Source organism: Phyllostomus discolor, chromosome 14 (genome assembly GCF_004126475.2).
Source record: "Phyllostomus discolor isolate MPI-MPIP mPhyDis1 chromosome 14, mPhyDis1.pri.v3, whole genome shotgun sequence".
NCBI lineage: Eukaryota > Metazoa > Chordata > Mammalia > Chiroptera > Phyllostomidae > Phyllostomus > Phyllostomus discolor.
The window spans coordinates 35,618,674-35,641,945 of NC_040916.2; the positions used below are offsets into that span (position 1 = coordinate 35,618,674).

Below are 23,272 nucleotides of genomic sequence, written 5' to 3' on the forward strand. Positions count from 1 at the left end.
TCACATTGTTGTGCAACCGTCACCGCCATCCCATCTCCTTAACTCTTTCATCCTGACAAACTGAAATTCTGGATCTATTAAACAACTCATCACTTCTGCCCTGCCCACCACCATTCCCCTTCGTGTCACTATGAATTTGACAACTCGGGACCTCCCATAAGTGAAAGTAGTATTTGTCTCTTTGTGGCTGGTTTATTCCACTCAGCATAATACTCTCAAGAAGCATCCATGCTGTAGGATGTCAACATTTCCTTCCCCTTCTAAGGCTCAATAATACTCCATTGTATATTGTATACCAAAGTTTCTTTACCTACTAACCCCCTGATGGACTCCCGGGTTGCCTACACCTCTATGGCTCTTTTGAGTAATGCTGCTATGAATATGAGTGTACAAATCTCTCTTCGAGTCCCTGCTTCCAATTCTTTTTGGCATGCACCGGGAAGTGAGTACACTGGATCATACGGTAGTTTCATTCTTAACGTTTTGGGGAACCACTATACTGTTTCCCACAGTGGCTGTACCATTTTACATTCTCACCAACAGTGCACAAGAGTTCCAGTTTCTTCACATCCTTCCCAACACTGTTTTTTAGAGCAGCCATTCTAATGGATGTGAGCTGGCCTCATGATTTTCATTTTCATTTCCCTAATGATTAGTGGTGTCCAGCATATTTGCATGTGCTTATGGGCCATTTGTCTGTCTTCTTTGGAGAAACGTGTATTCGAGTCCTTTGCCCGATTTAAAATCAGGATGATAGTTTGGGGAAAGGGATTGCTATTGAGGTGCAGGAGTTCTTTGTTCTGGATATTAACTCCATCAGATATACGCTTTGCAAATATTTTCTCCCATTTCATGGGTTCCCCCACTCTGTTGACTATATCCCTGGCTTACTACAATTTAAAAAATAGTTAAAACACTTCACAAATAAAATGTGAAGCAGACCCCTGAAGCTTCTGGCAAGGACTTCAGAACTTCTGCACCACGCTCCCATGCCCACTGTCCTTCCCAGCACCCCCAAATGAGAAAGGTCCAGAGAACGTACACACTCTGGTGCTCGTGTTCTCTCTCTGACGTGAACCTCCCCGAACCTGCTCACCTCCACGCAGAAGACAGTGTGGCGACAGAGGAAGAAGGACACACGGAACCAGACACTTACTGCAGGAAGATCACTTCCAGGGCTCATGACCTCATGCACTGCAGAGTGGACTCCAGAGCCCACATGCAAGAGGATCTTCAACGTTTACTACTTCAGAGTGGAAAAGGTGGAACCCTAAATTTTATGAACATTTTTGCCAGGAGGTTGCGCTGGTCTGTATCGACAAATTGCCCTTTTTCCTAGTTTCAAACTTAACACTAGCGACCTGCTATAATAGCTAAAATGTGTGAAATTAAGCGTGCAGGTAAATGAAAGGTGAGGTGGTGAACACAATACAGTGTACAGATGATGTGTTGCAGAACTGTGCCCCTGAAACCTGCATAATTTTGTCAACCAATGTCACACCAGCAAATTCAATCAATAGGAAAAAAAATAAAGGGGTTAAACAGAAAAAAAGAAAAGTAAAGAGGTGTCTGTAGTCTATTTTTAGCACAGTTCCCTTCTGCATGCCTCAGAGGTAGAAAACTGTGTACCCACTGACTACCCACCCACAAGTCAATTCGATTGTATTTCTTTTTAAGAGTGCTCAATGCATTTGTAGTCTGGGTTAGAATTTATAAATATTGCCAGGTTTTATTAATCAGCTTTCACAAGATAGGCAAGACAGGAAGTTCTCTAGATCTTGAATAAAAGAGGTAGAAGACACACAAAAGTTGTGCAGATGCCAAGGGGTAAAAATTAAGTTAGTGGGGGAACTTTCGACAGAAACACAAGAGAGGGGCTGCTCATCCATCAGGCCACGCTACCTCCAAGGAAACTGGAAAAACTAGCCCTCTGAATGAGAGCCACAGACGCTGAGAACAGGAGCAGTTCAAGGTACCAAGAGGTCTTTATTGAGATAATAGCACAGCTACACTTCCATCACCCTTTCCACTTGTGTAAGACAGCTTAGAAATGCTCGCTACATACGGTGCACAGACAGTTCAATAATTAAAACCAAGTCAACCGCATCTGAAATAAATAAAATAGCCTATTTAATAATTTAAAGTAAAATTACTGTACAATATGAAAATAAAGATACGTTAAGTGTTAGGACCTACAGTGCCATTGAAATAAAATCATTATTCTGCAGTACATAAAACAGTGCAAGAAAAACATCCAAATAAGCTTTTGGAGTGCAAAGTCTAAAATTTCCATTTTTACGTCATCATGCAGGTATAGCATTGCAAGCCATGCTATCGTCTATGGCGAAGTTGTCCTTCCGAGAGGAGAATGCCAGCCGGGAGGCGGACTGTGCCGTCGAGGGCTGGGTCGCCCCCGCCGCCGCTCTGCTGCCACAGTCCAGTGTGGGGGGGAGGGATCCTGTTGCATTCAAAAAATTGAACTCAACAAGTTTCTGAAGCAAACACATTTACCTTTGAAGCCTGAAGCAAAATAACGTGACAAAAGAGTAATTATGTCCCTGGTTAAGACAAAGAAAAGGCCTATGCCACTTAATGGACTAAGAAGCAGTTTCCCATCTATCTCTAAACTCCAGAATGATCCTCAGTGAAAACAAGCATGTAACTTTCAAGACACATAAAGTTCTGACCTCCAGCTGATAAGTGATACAATATCATGGGATTCTGAGAAAAACAAAATTCATTTCTGAACACCTATGTCTAATTAATCTGTGTAGAACTTGGTTGTGTTACATGTAATAATATGCTTAAAGCATAGTTCGATTTCGATGTGTATATAAAACTGTTATTTCGGCAAAGACCAAGGAATGCTTTAATACTAAACTGTAAACACACCGTCCACCTCGACCTGGAGGGCACACCGACAACGTAAGAGCTCTGCCGCAGACTTTGGCAACGGGACGACACACAGCAGGTCACGGCGGCACGCGCTGACGTGGAGGACCGAAAGCACTGCAGAATAACACGCCCGGCAGTTCCTACCAAGGGGCACAGGTCACAGGGGCCTCCTCATGCTAAGCCACTTTCCTGGTCAGTCTCTGTCCTTCAAATCTGGGATCGTCACACCTCAGTAGTTTCAGTCCCCGTGCTCTCACTGCCTAGACTGACACCGGGGGCACTCTATCCACTGTAAGTCCAGAGGGTCACAGTTCTGTCTGCGGAGGACGACAGGAAGGACAGGTCCTTGGTGTGCCACCTGCACTGAATCACTTTGTCTTTGTGCTCCCCCACCACCATGATGGGCAGCTGTTTAGTGAGGTCTCCTAAGTTAAAAAAAAAAAAAGAGAGAGAGATGGTTTTACAATACAAAATGAGTAAAGGCACAGGTTTCACAGACTTCCTGTTACTTTAAGACATCACACTATACACATCCTAATCTATATTAATACAATACATTGGAAGACTTAAACAGGGACAAATTATGGAACACTTCATTGTCAGCAGTATCTGGTTGGCTTCTCCCTGTTTTCCGTGTCACAACATCTCGGGCTCCTCTGCAGGTTTCTCTTCTCCCTCTGACATAAAGTCCGGTGTCGCTCAGGAGTCGGCCTTCAGACTTCCGGTTCCCTTCATCCCTCCCTGCCTAGGAAATCCCATCAGGTGTCACGGTACATGACCATTTACGTACTTAGGATTCACGCATGTTTCATCTGCAACCTTGACTTCTCACCTAAGTTACGCAGACTAGTATCCAAACAGCTGTTTGACATCTCCCTTGGCCGCCTGACAGCCATCTTAAACTTAACTCGCTTAGCCCTGGCTGGTGTGGCTCAGTGGCTGGCTATTGTCCTGCAAAGCGAAAGGTCGCCCGCTGATTCGAGGTCAGGGCACAAGCTCGCTCGCAAGAGGCAACCGATTGACTTTGCTCTCTCACACGGATGTTTCTCTCCCTCTCTTCCTACTTTCCTTTCACCTCTCTAAAAAATTTAACTTGTTTAAAATAAAGTCATTCCCTTTGATTGGAGTGCCATCCCTTACACCAAAAAGGCTGCAGGTTTGATTCCTGGTCAGGGCACACGCCTAGGTTGCGGGTTCGATCCCCGGTCAACCGATTGATGTTTCTGTCACATCGATGTTTCTCTTTCTCTCTCCCTTCCTCTTTTTAAAATCAATAAACATATCCTCATGTGAGGATTTAAAAAACTTAGTGTGTAACCTGTGCAATTATGTGTTCAGTATATAGTTTTATTTTTAAACATTCATAGAGCAAATCTGTGTACCACCTGGGGACAGAGAGAGAGGTGAGTAGGACAGGTGACCTCCTCCATGACAGCATGTGCGCAGTTGGGGGATCGAACTCACCACCTGCTTCGTGTGCAGGATGACACTCCAACCAGTGAAGCCACCGGCCATGGCAACACACTCGGTTTTTTAAAGCAGGAGCAAAGAGTATTACAAATTCATGTTTTAATATCCATCATCACTGAACTCAAAGTGATTCAGTGTAATAAGTGTTGATTCTTTTAAATATTTTTTAAACTATTTAACGGTAAAAATAAGACTATTCAATTTATTTAATAACTTGCTGCAATTCGTCTCAGTACAGTACCAGTTATTTCCTCAGTAAATACTTAAAACTAAAACGTGAAAACATTTGAGAGTCAGCCCAAACAGAGCAGAAGAGGCTGAAAAAGGCAAGAGGCCAAGGGGAGAGCTCTGCCTCACCTTGCAGGTCCGTCACCTTTATCTTCATGTCGTAGGACCCGGTCAGCAGGTAGTGGGCTCCGGGGGAGAAGCGAACGGAGCGGACGTCACTGGCGTGAGGGTGGTAACTCTGCACCATCCTCCCCCCTCTGATGTCGTACAGCATGCAGCTGGAATCTTCCTGCCCAGTGGCTAAGAGGCGGCCGCTGGGGTCCACGGCTACGGACGCCACCGCGCTGCCTGGAGGGCAGGAGGAAAGGAGTTTCAACGTGGAAGAGGCAACAGGGCTAAACCACAGCAGCGAACTCTGTGCACTGAACCGCACACTAAAAATGTAATGCGGCTTGCCCACACTGCTTGGTCACAGAAAAATCCAAATGAACAGTCAACCAATAACCACTTGCATCTTTTTTAGGGGTAAGCTATGTAGCAAGATTCTGTGAGAAACGAGAAAGCCCGTTCTCTTGTCCGCTGGGGAACCCGCTGGGGAAGCATCGCCTACAGCGCGCTGGATGAGCCCCTCTTCCCACCACGGGGTAGGGTGAGACGGAGTCCCGTCTCACATCACAGTCCAGCTGGGAGAACAAGAAGTTAAACAGCAAAATATATTTTAGCGCACAGCACAGAAAACGTCTCTAAGCAGCACGTGACTAACTGCCAACAGGAACTGCACCAAAAGTGGTAGACCAGGCACCTCCCTCCGACAGGGCACTAATGCTCCCAAGGGCGGGGGGTGGAGGGCAAAATGGTTCTCGGGGACAACAAAATCTTAACGATTAACAACAGTTCGTAGCTCTCCAAAGCTCAACTGTACCCAACAAATCTCGTTTCTTAGTACTGAATTTCTCTTGTTAGAAAAACAGTTTATCTCCTTAGCAGGAGAAGGAATGAAAATAAGGTGGAAGAACACTGCTCTAGACTAAGGCAGCCTGGGAGGGCTTCACAAAAGAAAGGAGTAGAAGTCAGATCTTGAAGAGTAATAAACAGTATGGGGGGGTGTTTATGTGTATTACATTTTAATTACATAGGTAATTTAATTTTAATTATGTATTCATATAATTAAAATGTAATACATATACACATATACTTTTAATTATATAAGTAATTTAATTTTAATTACATAAGTAATTAAAAATAATCTTTGCTCAAAATTTTTATAAAGAAGAGGGCTATTAGGGTCAGGAAGAATTACATAAATAAAGACACTTATGGAGAAAGTATGAAAATATTTAAGGACAGGAAGCTTAGTTGGGCCGGAGCAACTTGGTTTGACAAGTTAACGTAAAAGGGAGCTTGGAGCCAGACCATGGAGCATCTTGGATGCCGAACCACGGAGCGTGGGCTTGTTCCTGCGCATGGTGAACATCGCCGCAGGGCTCTGAGGAAGAGAGCTACGTGGTCCAAGCAGGACTTTGGGAAGATCAACCTGTATGAATGCGCATCAATTACAATGGACAGGCTATCGAAGGGAGGCCACTGGAGGACAAGATAAAAGTAGAATAACCAGAGAATAAGAGCCTGAAGGAGGAAAGACAGACTTCAGAAAATATTTGATTAAAGAATCAACCGTCTTGGCAATTAACTGCTTGGATGGGGGCAAAAAAAGGAGTGAAAACGAGCCCTGGATTTCAAATCTAGTTGTGTGAGGAATAAGAGAAGCATTATCAAAAACAGGGAAAAAGAACTGATTTGCAGGGGAAACACAATGAGTTTGGTGTTTACACATGCAAAGTTTATGGTGCCAAAGAAATCCAGGTTCATTTATTCAACGGAGTTCTTAGATCTCTACTCCCTTGGACCATGGACTACAGCAGGTGCTAAATCCACTCCGGAAACAGAACACATAATTGCTGCCTTTGTGACCAAAAATAAAAAGTAAACAAATACACAATTAAATATATTTGTAAGGTGCTACTGAAGCAAAGACCTACAGATGAGAAAGACCTAACCGTGAGAAGACAGGTGGAGAGCATTTCGGCCAAGGGAACAGCAAGAGAATGCACTGCAGGCGGAAAGACCGGTACATTCCAGGGGCTGCAGGAAAGATGCAGGAGGTCAGAGAGGGGACGAGCAGGAAGGGCATACAGTGCCGAGTCAAGTGGGGCCTCATGGGCCGTGGTAAAGAGCCTGCGCTGTATGTCCTCAGAGCAACGAGAAGACATGAAGGGTTTTGGGGAAGGTGTGACGTGTTCCGGCTGCTGCCGTGGGAACCACAGGCCAGAGGGGTGCGAAGGGGAGCGCAGAGCACAGTAAGGAAGCTCTCACGGAGGTGAATTGAGGGATGGGGGTTTATCCTAGAGTGGCAGCAATACAGATGAAAAGCAGCAGGTGGGGTTCAGATAGCTTTTGGAGGCTAAAACAACAGGATTTGTTATGGATCGGCTACCGGAGGGGAGGAGAGGGGGCCCAGGGAGATGCCAGGGTTCCTGGCATGGGCAGTGCTGTGGGTGGTACTACTCAGATGAGGAGGTGTGGGGCAGCTGTGTTGCAGGGGAGGGGCCACGGTCAACGGTTTTGGTTTAAGCCATACACAGTTTGAGATGGCCTGTGAGAGACCCAAGGGAGAGGTCAACTCGGTGGGTCCAAAACATCAGCCTGGCATGCAAGAAGTCTGAGCTAGAGATTAAAAAAAAATTTTTTTTAAGATTTTATTTATTTATTTTTAGAGAGGGGAAGGGAGGAGAGAAAGGGGGAGAGAAACATCAATGTGTGGTTCCCTCTTGCGTGTTTCTATTAGGGACCTGGCCCACAACCCAGGCACGTGCCCTGACTGGGAATCGAACAGGTGACCCTTTGGTTCAGAGGCTGGCACTCAATCCACTGAGCCACACCAGCCAGGCAGAGATAAAAATTTAAGGTCTGTCAGCAGATGATTCACACTTAAAGCCAGGGGAATAGATGCGCTCACCGAGAGAAAGAAAGAGGACATTATCCTGAGCCCTGGGGAGCGCCCACACTGAGGGGCTGAGCAGAGAGGTAGTTATCCAGGAAGGAAAAGAAGATGCGAAGCCCAAAGGAGAGAAGAGGTCAACCGCCACACGGCACCGAGAGCTGCAGTCAGATGAGGATCGAAAAGGGATGTGACGTGTGAAGATCTGGAAAAGGCAGCTCTCGGAGGGGTGGCTGCAGCGGAGGGCAGGCTAGAACGGGCTGAAGACGGAGGGTGAGGAGATGGGGAGCAGTGGATGTAGGCAAGAATGCTGAGACATCTGGTAAGAAAGGGAGCAAAAAAATTAGGGTCCGAGCTGGGAGGGGGAAAGAAGGTCAGCAGAGGACCTTGGGGCGTTGACAATTCGTACAGTAGTCGCGTGTGTTTGGCGGAGCAGTGGAGAAGGAGAGATCCAAAGAGAGGGCAACGCTCACGTTGCACGAGAGAAGCCGACAAAAAACTGAAGGCTCTCAGTGAGAGCAAAGGAGCTGAATGTAATTTAGACAACCAGGGGGAGTTTAGCGATAAATTAAAGGTGAGTGTATAGAAACTAAACAAAAATATATATAATTGCTAACACCAAGTTCTGAGTTCTAAAATGACCCTGCTCATGGGATAATTGAGGCATGATACTTAATCTCCCTGGGCCTTGGTTCCTAAAGTGAGTATTATTTTTACAAATAAAGTAACAGCTGAAAGCATTCTGAAAGACTTTAAAGTAATCCACAAAATACACAGTGTCGTTTTACTGTTGTTCCTGTTGTTTTTTACCACATATACTGCAGAGCAGAGGAAGCACCAAGTGCGATTTATAGTTTCTTTCTCACCGAAATCCACGTAAATTCCAGAAAAACCTACCGGTTCCGTGGAATGTTGTGCCGACCACCCGAACACAGCTTGGTACTCGAAGGTCCCAGAATCGAACGGTCTTGTCCTGGGAACCGGACGCGATCATCCAGCCGCTCCAGGTGTAAAGCGCTAAGATGTGCCCTGCGAAAGATCACCTCCTCAGCCATGGCTGTGGCACGGCTCCTTTCCGTGACACACCCAGGGCTCAGAGCTCCTTGTTACTGGGCATACGATGGTCTGCTCACTCAAAGACATAATGTCATAGAGATTACATATGTGTGTGTGTGTACATATATATATATATACACACTACATATATTAAAATTCAGTAAAACACACATCAAAACCATATTGAATAAACTTAATCCTTCTTGGTTATTCAGTATTTTAGGACATTAAAGTCACAGCACATGTTCCACAGAGGAAACACAGGACGGCGGGGCTAGATCACCAGCTGCGGCAGAGACGGAGCTCAGGTCGGAGTTCAGTTCTACTACGTTTGCCGTGAGACACTGGGCAAGCCGTGTGCCTTGTCACGTGTGAGACGGAGGCAAAACTTCCTGCCGAGTAAGGCTGTTGTGCGGGTTAAGGAAAGGGACTGTGTGCCTAAGCAGAGGGCTTAGCACACAGGGAAATGTTAGCCACCATCGCTGGGTCCCCTAAAGTGCACGACCTAACTTTCTGAGAGGAAAAGGTTCTGTCGGGGAGACATCGCCTGACGGACCACACCCCACTAACAGAAGGCAGGGAGAGAGAGGGCGGAGAGCACAGGCTGGACAAAGGGAAAGCGGCCCAGACGGATGTCACCTACCGGTGTGGCCGCTCAGCGCGTGCAGGCCCTGCCCCCTCTGGCAGTCGGTCGTGTAAATGTTGCAGTCCCCCGCCCCGGCGCTGATCAGGATCGCCCCGCCGCTCTCCGGGCCCTCCATGAATGCCAGGTCTCGGATCGTCCCGTCGTGCATGCTGAATTCCAGGTCCGGTCCTGAAACAGCAATAGGAATTAAAACAAAAAGATGCTGCTCAACTTGCTGTGGTCGTTCGAGACTGCTCACTGCCTCACAACCGGCCACGAGTAATGGCAGAGGGGTATGGTTTGTATCTGTACCTAGGGATTGATATCACAATCAGTCTCGCTTGACTGAGCAAAAAAAGATCAAGAAATCCAGATGCTGGTTCAGCATCACCTCTAAACCAGAGCTATGTGGGGAGCCACCTTCTCGTCTTTTATCCCAGAGGAAATGAACTAGAAGACAGATGCTCTCTAGAAAATGTGTGTCAGCACAAGGCTGGTGGCTACTGACAAGTTATTTCTCTGATAACAATAATTTTCTAGGGATTAGACACCACTTGGCCACCTGTAAGAACTTACTAACAAAATAATGCCTCATGAACACAACTAAGCAATCAGGATGCAAAAAAGACTCCTCAGGCTCTGTGCTCAGACTTCATTAAAGATGGTTCAGAGCCGCGAGAGCCACAGCCTGGGGAAGAGGAGAAATGCACTGGTGAGCCCCCGCCTCCGCCCTCGGGCCCTACCTGTCGCGTTGCACGTCTCTGCATTGAAGGGCAGCACCTTGACGTATTTGTCGTTCGACCCCGTTGCTAGTAACTGTCCGCAGGGGCTCCAGGCCACACAGTAAATGGATCCTTTGTGGTGTTTGTTCCTTTTAAAACGCACTACTGGCTGCTTAGGGGCGTCGTGTGCACTGGAAAAAAATTAAAGAAAGATATTTCAATTTGTTGCTGCTAAAGTAAATGAGTATAAAGTTCCCTCCCTTCAGGATGCTGTCTCTTCTCTTCCCCTGGCCAGGGTTAGGTTCTACGCATCTTGAGAGCTCAGCTTTAACACTGCTTCTTCAAAGAGGCCTCTGAGTCCCCAGCCCGCTCAACTCCCCATTTCCCTGTTACCAGACCTTGTACAGTTTCCTTGGACACCTAACACAACATACAGTTACATTTGTTTGTGCTGATCTGCGTAATGCTCGGCTTCCCCACTAAACCAGGAGTGACGTGAAGTGTATGAACACGTTGATTTGTCACCACTATCCCCAAATCCTAGAATTGTACCTAGCACATACGAGCTCAAAATTTGTCAATTTATTTTCATAAAAATAACTTCCTTCACAAAGAGTCTATGAAACATCCGTGCAGCACAAGAACTACCAAAAGGAGAGGCAGTTAGCATAAGGTCAGGTGAACCCTAGACACCCACGCCGTGGCCCTGCCTCCATGGTCAGCGCCGCCCCCATTCCCTGACCTGGAATTCCGCCTGCCCTCTCACGTGCATTCCTAGGGCACGCCAGGAGCGCCAACGAATTCGATCACCGTCACCCACCAGGAGCCCTATTCCCTTCCCAATCCAAATGCTACTGCGGTCCAAAAGCCTGAATTTCTGCGTTCAGATGGAGAGGTATGGCCCAAAATGCAAATAAACAATCTCACCCCTCTGTTCTCCAATCCAGGGTTATAATAAAAAAGACTTAAGAGTGGTTAAAATAAATTCTGGAATATATAAAATGTGTATTGCTTTTTATATTTAAAATTTTTAAGAGTTTTGGCTAATTTTGTTTGGGTGTTTTTGTCTACTGGTATGCAAAGCCTTCCACTTGCGGCATTCATTGCTCTAATCACAAGATCTACCAAAGCTCATGATCTTTATGACACCAATTTTGATAGTAAAAGCCTTAACAAATGAAGTGACAAAAAGAGAAATCAAAGAGTAAGAACTTCAAATTCAGTCTTCTATGCGGTTATATATATTTAAGCTATTTGCTTCCTTAGTATTAGGTTGGCCAAAAAGTTTGTTCTTTTTTCTGTAGATGGCTGTAGTAGCACTTAGTTGTCTTTAGCTTCATTCAAAACAATTTTGTGCCCCTGGCTGGCGTAGCTCAGTGGATTGAGCGCGGGCTGGGAACCAAAGTGTTCCAGGTTCGATTCCCAGCCAGGGTACATTCCTGGGTTGCAGGCCATAACCCCCAGCAACCGCACATCTCTCTCTCTCTCTATCTCTCTCCCTTCCCTCTCTAAAAATAAATAAATAAAATCTTAAAAAAACACAATTTTGTTAGATTGTATTGTGACAGCTGTCATATCAGTGTGCATTTTTTTAAACCTTATCAAAACTTGGGAATTTTTGTGCAACTGTTTTAAGATTGAAGATGAAAGAAAATACGCAACATTTTCAGCATATTATGCTTTATTATTTCAAGAAAGATAAAAATGCAACTGAATCACAAAAAAAAAAAAAGATCTGTGCAGTGTATGGAGAAGGTTCTGTGATTGATCAAATGTGTCAAGAGTGGTTTGAGAAATTCTGTGCTGGAGATTTCTCCCTGGATGATGCTCCCTGGTCAGGTAGACCAGTTGAAGTTGTTAGTGATCAAATCAAGACCATTAACTGAGGACAATCAACATTGTACAATGTGGGAGAGAACTGACATACTCAAAATATCCAAACCAATAAAGGAATTGGTAAAAATGAAAAACATGCCTTTCATCTTATGGAAAAAACCATCCAGACTTTTTGGCCAGCCCAGGACTTAGAGAAGCCCCATCTCAGGACCCGTGACCATCAACCTGGAGAAGGCTGACAGACGGACTCGGGTCCTCCCGGCCTTCCTGTGCTTGTTCTGAAAACAGGGCTCACCTGCAGCATCGGTCCCTGGAGGGATGTGCGTGAGAAACAACCAGTCGATGCCTCCCCCCACATCGATGTTTCTCTCCCTCTCTTTCTCCCTCCCTTCCCCTCTGTCTAAAAATAAATAAAATCTTTTCAAAAATTATTAAAATGTAAAAGCAAAAAACATAATAAAAGGCAAGAAAAAGAAGGTGAACTCTACTGCAGGACAATTCTGGAACAGGGACCGACACAAACCACCTATCCCTTACCTTGGGTCGATGACCTCTGGGTAGGCGCACACTCGCAGAGTTTTTGAGTTTGAACCGACGGCGTACAAACCGCCGCCTGGGTGGAAAGCCACCGCTCTGACGGCCTGTGTGTCCTCCAGCGTGTTAACACACACAAACTGCTTCTTTGCTTTGTCGTCCTACGGAAAGAAGGAGTGTGAAAGTCATCCCGTGTAAGAACTCATCTTTATCCCACTTTAAATTCACCTGGACGGTCTTATTTACTCCATGTCCGCACCCTAAGATCACACATTCTTTTAAACGACAAGTCCAAATTAACTCCAATTTTCCCACTGTTTGCCACTCATTGCTAAACTAAGCTCAGGTGGCTGGAGAAATCCAAGTCTCTCTTCACTTCCTGTGACAAAATACAAGGATATGCGCGCCGGCACTGAGCTGTCTTTAACCGACAAGGACAAATCTAGCCCGAGTCTGGTTCTTACGATGTCCACAGACATCGTTTGTGTTTCGAAAAGGAGGATAGAGAGGACTATTCTTTAACACTTTTAGGGTGAAAAGGAGTTTGCCATTATCTCCAGCAATAAATACATTAATATTCCTAACTGAAGTCATGAAAAACCCTTCTTAAAATTGTAAAAATGATTTTAATTTTTCTGGGGGTGGTGGGAGCTGGGTGGAGGAGGGCAAAGGGTGAAAACCAGGGGGCATCTGTAATAGTGTCAACAATGAAAATGATAATAAAATTTTTAAATGAATTTAATGACAACACTTAATTCAAGCCTCCTGCTTGCTTCCACTTGCCCACCTGCCCGCTGCTGCTCGGAAGAGCGCGTGGCAAAGCAGCTCTACACAGAAGCTTCCGACTCCTGCGGCTGGGGCCGAAGCCGCCCTGCTACCCTGACCGGGACTGACTGCACCTGGCACGGGGACCTCCAGACTGGGTCCGGCCAACAAGTCCAGCCTGACCCTGTCCTGGTGAACCAAGTTCACACTTGAGGGAAACCACGTCAGCCCGGGCTGCACCCTGAGAGTTCTGGGGCCTGAAATGACTGCATCAATGAGGAGATTATGCTGCTCACCACCCGAACCTTAGCGTATCCCTGCAATACATCCTCATGACCGGTAGGGGGAGCCTGATGTGGCCCATGTTTGTCTTACGTAACTGAGCGAATCCTTACATTTTTCCGTATGGACTCATCCGACCAGAAATGCTAGTTTCTAGTAATCCATACACAAGAAATGTGACTGCTTGCCGAACGAACGGCACAGGCAGATAAGAGAAGAGGGGAGGGGAATGACTGATGAAATGGCCTACAGCACATTAATAATAATTACTAAGATCTGCTTTACACTGGAAGTGGCAGAGCCACAAATAAACTTATTTGCTCTTCTCCAGTGTGCTTTAAACTTTTTAAATTTGTTGCCATTTAAAAAAAAGAGTTCACATAAAAATCTACATTTCTAGCTTTTCTTGAAAACTGAAAGAACTGGAAACACTAGGCGAGCATTATTCTTTGTGCAAGAAACAAACATTCCCATGTACTTGACATAAAAACAGTCAGCTTCACTCATCTCTGTTACCTGTGTGGCCCCGTTAGCACCTGAAACAATGAGTTTGTTCGCGGGGTTAAACTGGGAACTACGGAAAATTAGAGCGGGGTTGTGCACTGCTTAGGATGGAGGTCTGGTCCCAAAGCGGAAATGTGCACGGATGTGCAGCCCTGCGGCAGCGCACATGCCATCAGGACTGACTAACCGCAGGGCTCGGAGGGCAGTGCGCAGCCGCAACGCGCTTTCGGGCCACTAACGCGAATGCTCTGAAACGCGCTTTCTGAGGCCGCCTCGTCCCTGAGCCCCATGAAAGCTCGACCACCCTGAGATAAATCCCAGCATGAACAATAATGATTACTTCTAAGCATGGTCCATTCTTTGAGCTAAGAGTTCCTTAGCGAATGTTGCAAGTAAAAACAAGGAAACCTCCTTCCCAGAAGCATTACCTCCTCCCCTCTTGATCTGGACAGGCTCCCAGAAGAATCTCCAGGCGGTGGCTTGATGACCAAATGTTCTGACGAGCTGTGTGAGCAGAAAACCAAATAGTTTACTCTGAACATCGAAACAGAAACTAAATTAATTAATTTATCCATTCAATCTCTAATTTTTTTTTTTTTGGACAAATGACCCTCACTGTCCCCAAAGTTACTCTCAGGGGCCATTTATGAAATGGCTCTGGGCTCCGTAACACAAAGCATGGTTGTAAGGAGGGAGTGAGAAGCCATTCCAGGAAGCAGATTACATCTAAGGCTACAAATTTTATAGTGAAATGGCAAGTAGCTTTCCCCTACTCAGTTCCAGAATCCTGGTTGCTCTGATTAAACCCTATCCCAGGCAGGAACTTGAACTGCTGTTTATGAAAATCATCTGGCCCAAGAGGAAGCACTACTAGAAACTGACAGTTGAGGGTCCCACTATAAAACAATGTTCCCACTTAGTCACTTTATTGTGAGGTCAGCAGGTGGACAGATCCATTCATACACGCAGACCTCCCTTCCGGTCAGCATTTACTTAACATCTCACCCTTTACAGACAGCCAAGGAGTCCTATATACTGGAAGAAAGCCTCTAGATGAAGCCCAGAGAAGAAAACAAACAGGGAAGGGAATTTACAAGAAGAGAGGCAATTCAGGAAACAAATGCCACAAAGACGTAATTAAAATCCTTGGAGATCTAAGAGGAAATAATGAGTCCAGAAAAAGATCTATAAAAAATTTTAAGGAAAATTAGAGAATAAGAAAGAACTTAGAAAATAAAAATACAGTAGTAGAAAAAAAACAAAAAACAAATCCAGAGTGGAAAAGTCAGAAGGCTTCATACAAAGGATCAGATTGAAATGGCATCAGACTTCTTAACAAAAGCAGTGAAACAGAGCGATGCCTTCGAAACTCTGAGGAATGATTCCCACCCTAAACTAACAAATCGAATGTGAACTATGCAGACATGCACATCACAGAAACCTCACCTCTGAGGCACCTCTCTCCCTGAAACTACAGGGGACCCGGCAGAGGGAGGGGCAAAGGCAACCCCGGGAGGACAGTGCGGGGAAGCCCCAGGACTCTCTGGGCCTGAACACAAGGGCCTAGAAGCAAGGAGCATGCATCAGGCAGGGGTCTCCAAGGGCAAAAAACGGAAAACAGAAAGTACTTGTATTTTTTTACTGTAATAAGAGGAGTTTTATAAGTTTACAGTTCTGTCGAAATACCTGCAGAGCGTGTGTGGTAGGCACTAAGAAAACCAAGCCTGTGTGCATGCACACACACACGCATACCCAAAATGAAAAAGGCAACTCCTGTCTCAGGAAAAACAAAGGGCCCCATGAAAAGGAAATGTAATCATATTACACTGTACTTCACGAGCCAGGTGTAAACAGCATTTACAAACTTAGCACTGAACACCGATTTAAACAAAAAATTGGTATATATTGGAAAGAAGTAGACAAAGTGAGTGTGTTGTGAGTAAGGAGTACAGGAGCTAAATCTAACTGGCAAGGAATCAGTGGATAATAAAATTGTAACAGAAGCATGCTCTAGCTGGTGTGGCTTAGTGGACTGAGTGCCGCCGGCCTGCAAGCCGAAGAGTCACCAGTTTGATTCCCAGTCAGGGCACATGCCAGATTGTGGGCCAGGTCCCCAGTAGGGGGCATATGTGAGGCAACCACACACTGATGTTTCTCTGACTCTTTCTCCCTCCCTTTCCCTCTCTAAAAATAAACAAAATCTTAAAAAAAAAAAAAAAAAAAGAAGCGTGTTACTTAGAAATGTGGAGATACACAGCAAAAGAAACAGCTAACTGCATTGAAAATGACAGCCTACAGGAAGTGGAAATCATGGTCAAAGGTGGGTGAGGCAGGAGATCCTCTTTTACATTAGGCCTTGAGGCGCTATTTGTCTTTTTAAACCATGTATGTGTATTACTCTGATACAAATAAAAATTAAATTTTAAAATTAGAGTTCTACTTTTGGGAGTATACAAGTGTTATAGGAACTGTAATAAAGAAGCATATACTAGATAAACGTATGTTCTTAAGTATGAAACCAGAGTTTTTGATACTAAATATATATGGCTGATTCCTATAAGCATCCAGATGCCAAAAGGAAGTCACACATTTTCAAATGAACCTCTCTCAGAGGTGTTTAATGTCAAGAACAGATGAAGAAAATGCTCCTTAACTTTCCCCGCTGAATAAATTAACACTTGTTTACCAGTGATAGCAAGACAAAAAATTCTCCCTGACCAAAGCCATCAAGACTGTCTTGCGGTAATTACTCCACCATGATGTAAAACAACTTCTTGTGCCCTAGAAGTCTGTGAATGAGATGATTTGTTGAAAGGTACCAACAGGAAAGAAAGAAAGAAAGGAAGGAAGGAAGGAAGGAAGGAAGGAAGGAAGGAAGGAAGGAAGAAAGAAAGAAAGAAAGAAAGAAAAGAAGAGAAAGATAAGAAAGAAAAAGAAAGAAAGAAGAAAGAAAGAAAGAGAGAGGGAGGAAGGAAGGAAGGAAAGACGGAAGGAAGAAAGGGAGGAAGGGAGGGGGGGCGGGGGGGGGAAGGAAGGGAAAGGAGGGAAAGGAGGGGAGGGAGGGAAGGGGGGGCGGAGAGAGACAGAAAAAAAACCTGGAGAAGATAAAGCCTAAAACAGTATCATCTCTGAGTAAGATGGCTTAACAAAAAAATAGAATTGTCTTGGTGTGATAAGAAAGCAAAAAGGAAAATAGGGGAATAAAGACTATTGAGAGATAAGTTAGTAGAAGAGAATATAGAAACTGAAGGTAAATTAGAAAAACAATTGATAGGTAAATGAGCTCCAAAAATGTTTACTTGCAAGGCTGCAAAGAAAAGTTTGGATTCTTACATGTATTTCCATTCATTAGCAGGAAGTGAACATTTCCAGGTCTTACAAGGTAAAGCACTTACACTTGGTTTCCACAAGGGGGAGACTCCTCAGGAAAAGGTATGTGATTGGTCGACCCCGAATTACGCGGAGTGCTTGTGTAGACATTTGAAGCATCATGTGTCAGTCTCTGACTAGAATCCTGGGGCGGTGTAGCAAAACCAGTGAGGGAAGAATTATTAGATCCATTGCCTTTGCTCCCGTTACATTGCTGGTTGAGTGCGGATACCTCGCTGCCGAGGCTATCCATTCCAATATTTAATTCACCAAGCTTTTGAATGGACCTATAAAATAAAAAAACACAAGTATTTTAAAATATAAACTTAATCACATTCCTAACATATAGAAGATTAAAAGTTTCATAAGGTAATAAGTACATGCACGTATAATATACAATCTCTGGCAAGTTTCATACTAAAAAGTTACCGTCTTCATCCCTGGCTGGTGTGACTCAGTGAACTGAGTGCCAGCCTGCAAACCAAAGGGTCGCCAGTTCGATTCCCAGTCAGGGCGCATGCCTGGGTTACAGGCTGGGTCCCCAGTTGGGGTGCTCCAGAGACAACCACACTTTGATGTTTCTTTCCCTTTCTCCCTCCCTTCCCCTCACTCTAAAAGTAAATAAATAAATAATTCTTTAAAAAATTCCTTATATTTAAAAAAATGACTGCAATACCAACCTGTGAAGGAACTGTTCAGTGAGATTCTGCGGCTGATCGGGACCGTCCTCCTGACTCACGCCTCCCTCGAGCAGCATCTGCTGGTATATCTGCCGCTGCTGCTCCTTCTGCTCCAAGTGCTGCTGATAGCGCAATCTTTGTCTATAGTATTCTTGAAACTGTTCCGTTGAATCGCGAAGCTTAAAAATATTAGAAAAATGTATTTGAGCAGACTATGATGGGCTATCTCCCTACTCAATAAGTGCTGGATAAAATACACAAAGAGCTACACTTAACAAGTGAAAAATACTTAATACATTGCTCTTTGAATAACAGCATAGGATCCTTGCATCTTAGTAGTCAAGCAGGTCAGTAACTTTCCTTTATTCCACAGCAAGAGGCTGACCAAAATGAATGGCCACCTCGGATCCTTGAATAACCCAGAATAAAAATACAAATTACAGTGGTCACAAGGGGGACATGGCTAGAGAATATGGATGTAGATAAATACTAATGAGAATCTATCTACATTACTGGGAAAAATACTGACAAGCTGCCATTAATATTTAATAAGCACAATATTAACCTTGTCCAATGCACTTAATTTAAGCATGTGAATGGTTTCATACATTACTCTAGAGAGCAACTTATAAAAATTTCCCTCAAAAACAATACTTTAACTCTGGTTTCAAACAAATAAATGAGTGTTAAACTGAGCGGCCCCAGGGTTCCTACTTCAGCCCTCTGGAAGAACCGCACGGCACTCAACTCACAGGACCTGAATACTTAGTGAACGCCGGCACAGCAACGAAAGAGCCCTCTGCCGAGCTGGAGTCTGGCCACAGTACATGGGTCATGTGACCAAACGACCATCTCTAAAACTGGCTGACAATGACAGACAGCTAGCTTAACCAGGAGCCTTGTCCAGCTACCTAACGCTAAAACTCTCTCCCTTTTCCCAGAAATAGTAATGATCCCCCTCTATTTCGTGATGTACAGCAATAACGCAAAGTTATATGTCCTTTTAAAATCTGTCATCTTAACCATGTTGAAGTGTCCGATTCAGTGGCATTCATTGTACTCGCCGTGGTGTGCAATCCACACCATTTATGTTTTCATCACCCCAAACGGGAGCACTTAATGGTAGTAAGTCCCCATTCCCCTCCTCCAAGCCCCTGGTCATCTCCACTCCACTTCCTGTCCCCATAAATCTGCCTAGTCTAGATATTTCATGCAATGGAATCACACAATACTCGTCCTTTTGTGACAAGCTTATTTCACTTGGCATGATGTTTTCAAGGTACGCCCATGCTGTACATGTCAGAACCTCATTCCTTGTTATGGCTGAAGAGCATTTCATCATATGGATACAGCACTTTCGTTTACCCATTAACCTGCGGGTGGATATTTGTGAATTCTACCTTTCAGCGACTGTGAATGGTGCTGTTATGAACCTGGGTAGACAGGTATCTGTTGAGTCCTGGCCCTCACTGATTTGGGGTGCGCTAGGAGTGGAATTGCTGGCTTACATGGTAACTCTGTTTAGCTTTTCGAGGTACCACCAAGCTCCAGGCAGCAATGCATGAGCGTGCACATTTCTCCACCTCCTCACCAATGCTTGTCGTTTTCCGCTGCTTTGACTGTACCCACCCCAGTAGCTGGGCACTTGTATTCACTGTGGTTTTGATGTGCATCTTCCTAATGACTACTGACATTTGGCATTTTCTCATGCAATCATTGGCCATCGGTATCTATTGTCTGGAGAAATGTCTGTTCAAGTCCTTTTTAAAAATCAGATTGTCTTTTTGTTGTTGGCTTGTAGGACAGGCGTACCTCAGAGACATCACAGGTTCGGTTCCAGACCACGTCCATAAAGTAAAAAACAAAGCAGGCACAATTTTGCTCTCCCAGTGCACACAAAAGTTCATTTACACTGCACTGTAGTTATTAAATGTGTAATAACAAGTCTAAAAAATGTACACGTCTTAAATTCAAATTATTTTATTGTTAAAAAAATTCAGTCATCGGAGCCCTTCAGTGAGTCATAACCCTTTTGGCGCCAATAGATTCACTGATGAGGAATTGCCACAAACTTTCCGTTTGTAAAAAAAATGCCGTACCTGTGAAGCAGAATAAAACTATGTCTGCCTGCAGTTCCCCGCCTATTCTGGATATTAAACCCTTATCAGATCCATGATTTGCAAGTATTTTTCTCATTCTGTAGGCTATCTTTTCATTTTCTTGAAATGTCCTTTGATGTACAAAAGTTTTAAATTTTGATAAAGAACAATTTACCAATTTTTATGTTTGTTGCTCATGCTTCTGGTATCATATCTAAGAACACATTGCAAAATTTTTTTAGAAGGATTAGTGTTGACCCTGCTTTAAGCATTTGGTAGAATTCACCAGTAAAACCATCTGATTGGACTTTTCTTTATTGGGAGATATTTGATTATTGACTCAATCTTTTTACTTGATATGAATCTGTTGAGATTTTCTACTTGAGTCAGTTTAGGTAATTTGTGTGTTTCTAGAAATTTTTTCATTTCATCTATATTATCTAATTTTTTGGCTTACAATTGGTCATAGTAGTCTCTTATAATTCTTTTCATTATTTTAAGGTTGATAGCAATGTCCTGGTTTCATTTCTGATTTTACACATTTGTGACTTTTCTCTTTTTTTCTTTGTAAGTCTAGCTAAAGGCTTGTCAATTTTGTTGATCTTTTCCAAGAATTAACTTTTGGTTTTATTGATTCTCTCTATTGTTTTCCTGGAATCTATTTTATTTATCACTCTTCTAATGTTCATTTTATTTTTTTTTAAGATTTTATTTATTTATTTTTAGAGAGAGGGAAGGGAAGGAGAAAGAGAGGGAGAGAAACATCCATGTGTGGTTGCCTCTTGAGTCCTCCCCTACTGGGGACCTGGCCTGCAACCCAGGCATGTGCCCTGACTGGGCATAGAACCAGCGACCCTTTGGTTTGCAGGCTCGCACTCAATCCACTGAGCCACACCAACCAGGACCACTCTTCTAATTTTTATTACTTCCTTCCTTCTGCTAGTTTTCAGCTTAGTTTGCTCTCCTTTTTAGAGTTCCACAAGGCATAAAGTTAGATTACTGATTTCAGTTGTTCTTTTTTTTCTTTTTTCCTAAAAATTTTATTTATTTATTTATTTTAGAGAGAGGGGAAGGGAGGGAGAAAGAAGGAAACAAACATCAAAGTGCAAGAGATACATCAGTTGGTGGCCTGTCGCACCCCACCAACTGGAGACCTGGCCTGCAAGCCACGCATGCACCTGACTGAGAATCAAACCTGCAACCTGTCAGTTCGCAGGCCTGTGCTGTATCCACTGAGCCACACCGGCCAGGGATCGTTCTCCTCTTTCAACGGAGGCATTTGCAGCTACATCTTTCTCCCCTGAACACTGCTCTTGGCTGCATCCCATAAGTTTGAAATGTATGTTTTGCTACGTTCTTTTCATTTTCTTTACTTTTTAAAAAATGTATTCTTTATTGTATGTTCTCCCCATTACCATTTAGCCTTTCTAGCTTCATTCCACTGTGGCCAGAGAAGATACATTGCATGATTTAAGTCTTTAAAAATTGTTTGATTTACTGAGCTCTGTTTTGTGTCCTAACATACGGTTCATCCCGAAGAACACTGCACGTGCACTTGAGAGCACTGTGTGTTCTGCCGCTGCTGGCGTGTTCTGCAGATGTCTGTTAGGTCTAGATGGTCTGTGCTGGGTTCAAGTCCTCTGTGGTCTCGCTGACCTTTGGCTTAGGTGTCCTACCTGCTACTGTAAGTGGGGTATTGTAGTCTCCAGCTAATACTGCATCATGGTCCATTTCTCCCTTCAACTTTGTCAGTGTTTGATTCACTTATTTTGGGGTTCTGTTGTTCGGTACAAATATGCATTCGTATTTTTAATAGCATTTTTTCTACTTCATTCTTAATATTTAGTTGAAAACAAAAAAATTTATTCAGTTTATTAGAACGACCTATTATTTGCCCTTTCTAAGTGGCATAAAAGATAAAATTTATACCCTGTTTCATAATTTCCTTTCCAAAACACCATAGAAAAGTAGTTTGAAACTCTAAAGCTTAAATAAAAGTATTATTCTTTTTTAAAATTCATTTAAGTATTACTCCATATTACAGATGTTATAATTTTTGTTCATTAAATCTAAGTAGTAAAATATAAAACATATATCTTAAAAAGACAAGCTATCTATGTTTAATGTGAGTTTAATCACTTGAGTCCTGAAATATATAAGTGCCAACTGTGATATTTTAGACTGTTAATAAATTTACCTATTATAATGATCCAAAATACAAAATGACAACTAGAAATAACATATTTTCTTAAGAGGGGAGAAAATAAGCTAATTAGTAAGAAAATCTAGATATTCTGTCTCCTACTCCCAAATATCAGAAAACTTTTTTGTAAATTCTATCCAAGCAAATACTATTACTTCTCACAAAGGGAATAACTCTTTTAAGACACTGGGCGTAGTAAATATCACCTCATTTTTTTCTTGCTTGGCTGTCCCTGGATTCTGCGTTCCGTTCGCAGGCTCTTTCTCGGACACAGAACTGGGGCCCAGGATCTCACTGTGGACAGGCTGCTGGGCCTCCACCGGCGTATCACTTCTTCCAGGAAGGTGCAAGAGAACAAAGAGAGAGATGTAGGATGAAGGATAATATATTTTAGCTGGAAAATCTGTAATTTAAAATAACATTTCACATTTGATATGTCAGACATACCAAAATACAGGTGTAGGGTTCAGGAAAGCAGAGCTAGGCATTTTCACAAGGACACCGTCAGCTGGGAGCCTTGCACTTGCACGGACCCAAATGTGCGCACACACTCGCATCCAGAGGATGAGGTAGAGAGGTTGGGGAAGAGCTTCCAGCCGCTGGCTAAGTGTTTATCAAATGCACACAAATGGATTTTTAAATGTACCCTTCTTTTCTTAAGTATTCTACTTAAAAGGCTTTTAAAATAGAATGTGCTCATAATAAGTGTGCACTGGGTCATTGAGCAAGGAGGACTCGCACCTGAAGTGAGGTGTGTGGCCTCGGGCAAATCACTCACACTCTGTGAGCCTTAGCGACAGCTATGAACTTATAGTAGTAGGCTGGATGACCTAATGCCTACATTCTCTTTATGAGATCTCAATCTGTGATTTTTTTATCCAAATGTTTGGATTCTTTATCCAAACATTAATTTTTTCCTCCAATATGCTCCAACAAAATTTTAATAACTGTTGATATTTTTTATTAAAAACTTAATTTATTTATTTTTAGAGAGGGGGAGAGAGAG

General features: G+C 43.6%; 1 protein-coding gene across 5 annotated transcripts in view; it reads right to left on the reverse strand.

The window, feature by feature from the left end:
• Positions 1-2,360: 2,360 nt before the first annotated feature.
• Positions 2,361-23,272, reverse strand: part of WDR47 (WD repeat domain 47) — a 41,489-nt gene continuing 20,577 nt past the window's right edge. For 2 of the 5 annotated variants that reach the window (XM_036015347.1, XM_036015348.1), the window contains exons 6-15: positions 22,473-22,599; positions 17,965-18,143; positions 17,311-17,571; positions 14,344-14,419; positions 12,368-12,525; positions 10,016-10,185; positions 9,291-9,467; positions 8,489-8,620; positions 4,723-4,941; positions 2,361-3,320 (exon numbers count right to left, since the gene is read on the reverse strand). In XM_036015347.1, coding sequence (XP_035871240.1) covers positions 3,178-3,320; positions 4,723-4,941; positions 8,489-8,620; positions 9,291-9,467; positions 10,016-10,185; positions 12,368-12,525; positions 14,344-14,419; positions 17,311-17,571; positions 17,965-18,143; positions 22,473-22,599 — 1,642 coding nt within the window. In that variant the 3' untranslated portion in view covers positions 2,361-3,177. The remainder of the gene's footprint in view (positions 3,321-4,722; positions 4,942-8,488; positions 8,621-9,290; positions 9,468-10,015; positions 10,186-12,367; positions 12,526-14,343; positions 14,420-17,310; positions 17,572-17,964; positions 18,144-22,472; positions 22,600-23,272) is intronic. The other 3 variants (XM_028503209.2, XM_028503207.2, XM_036015349.1) reach the window with 3 other exon arrangements.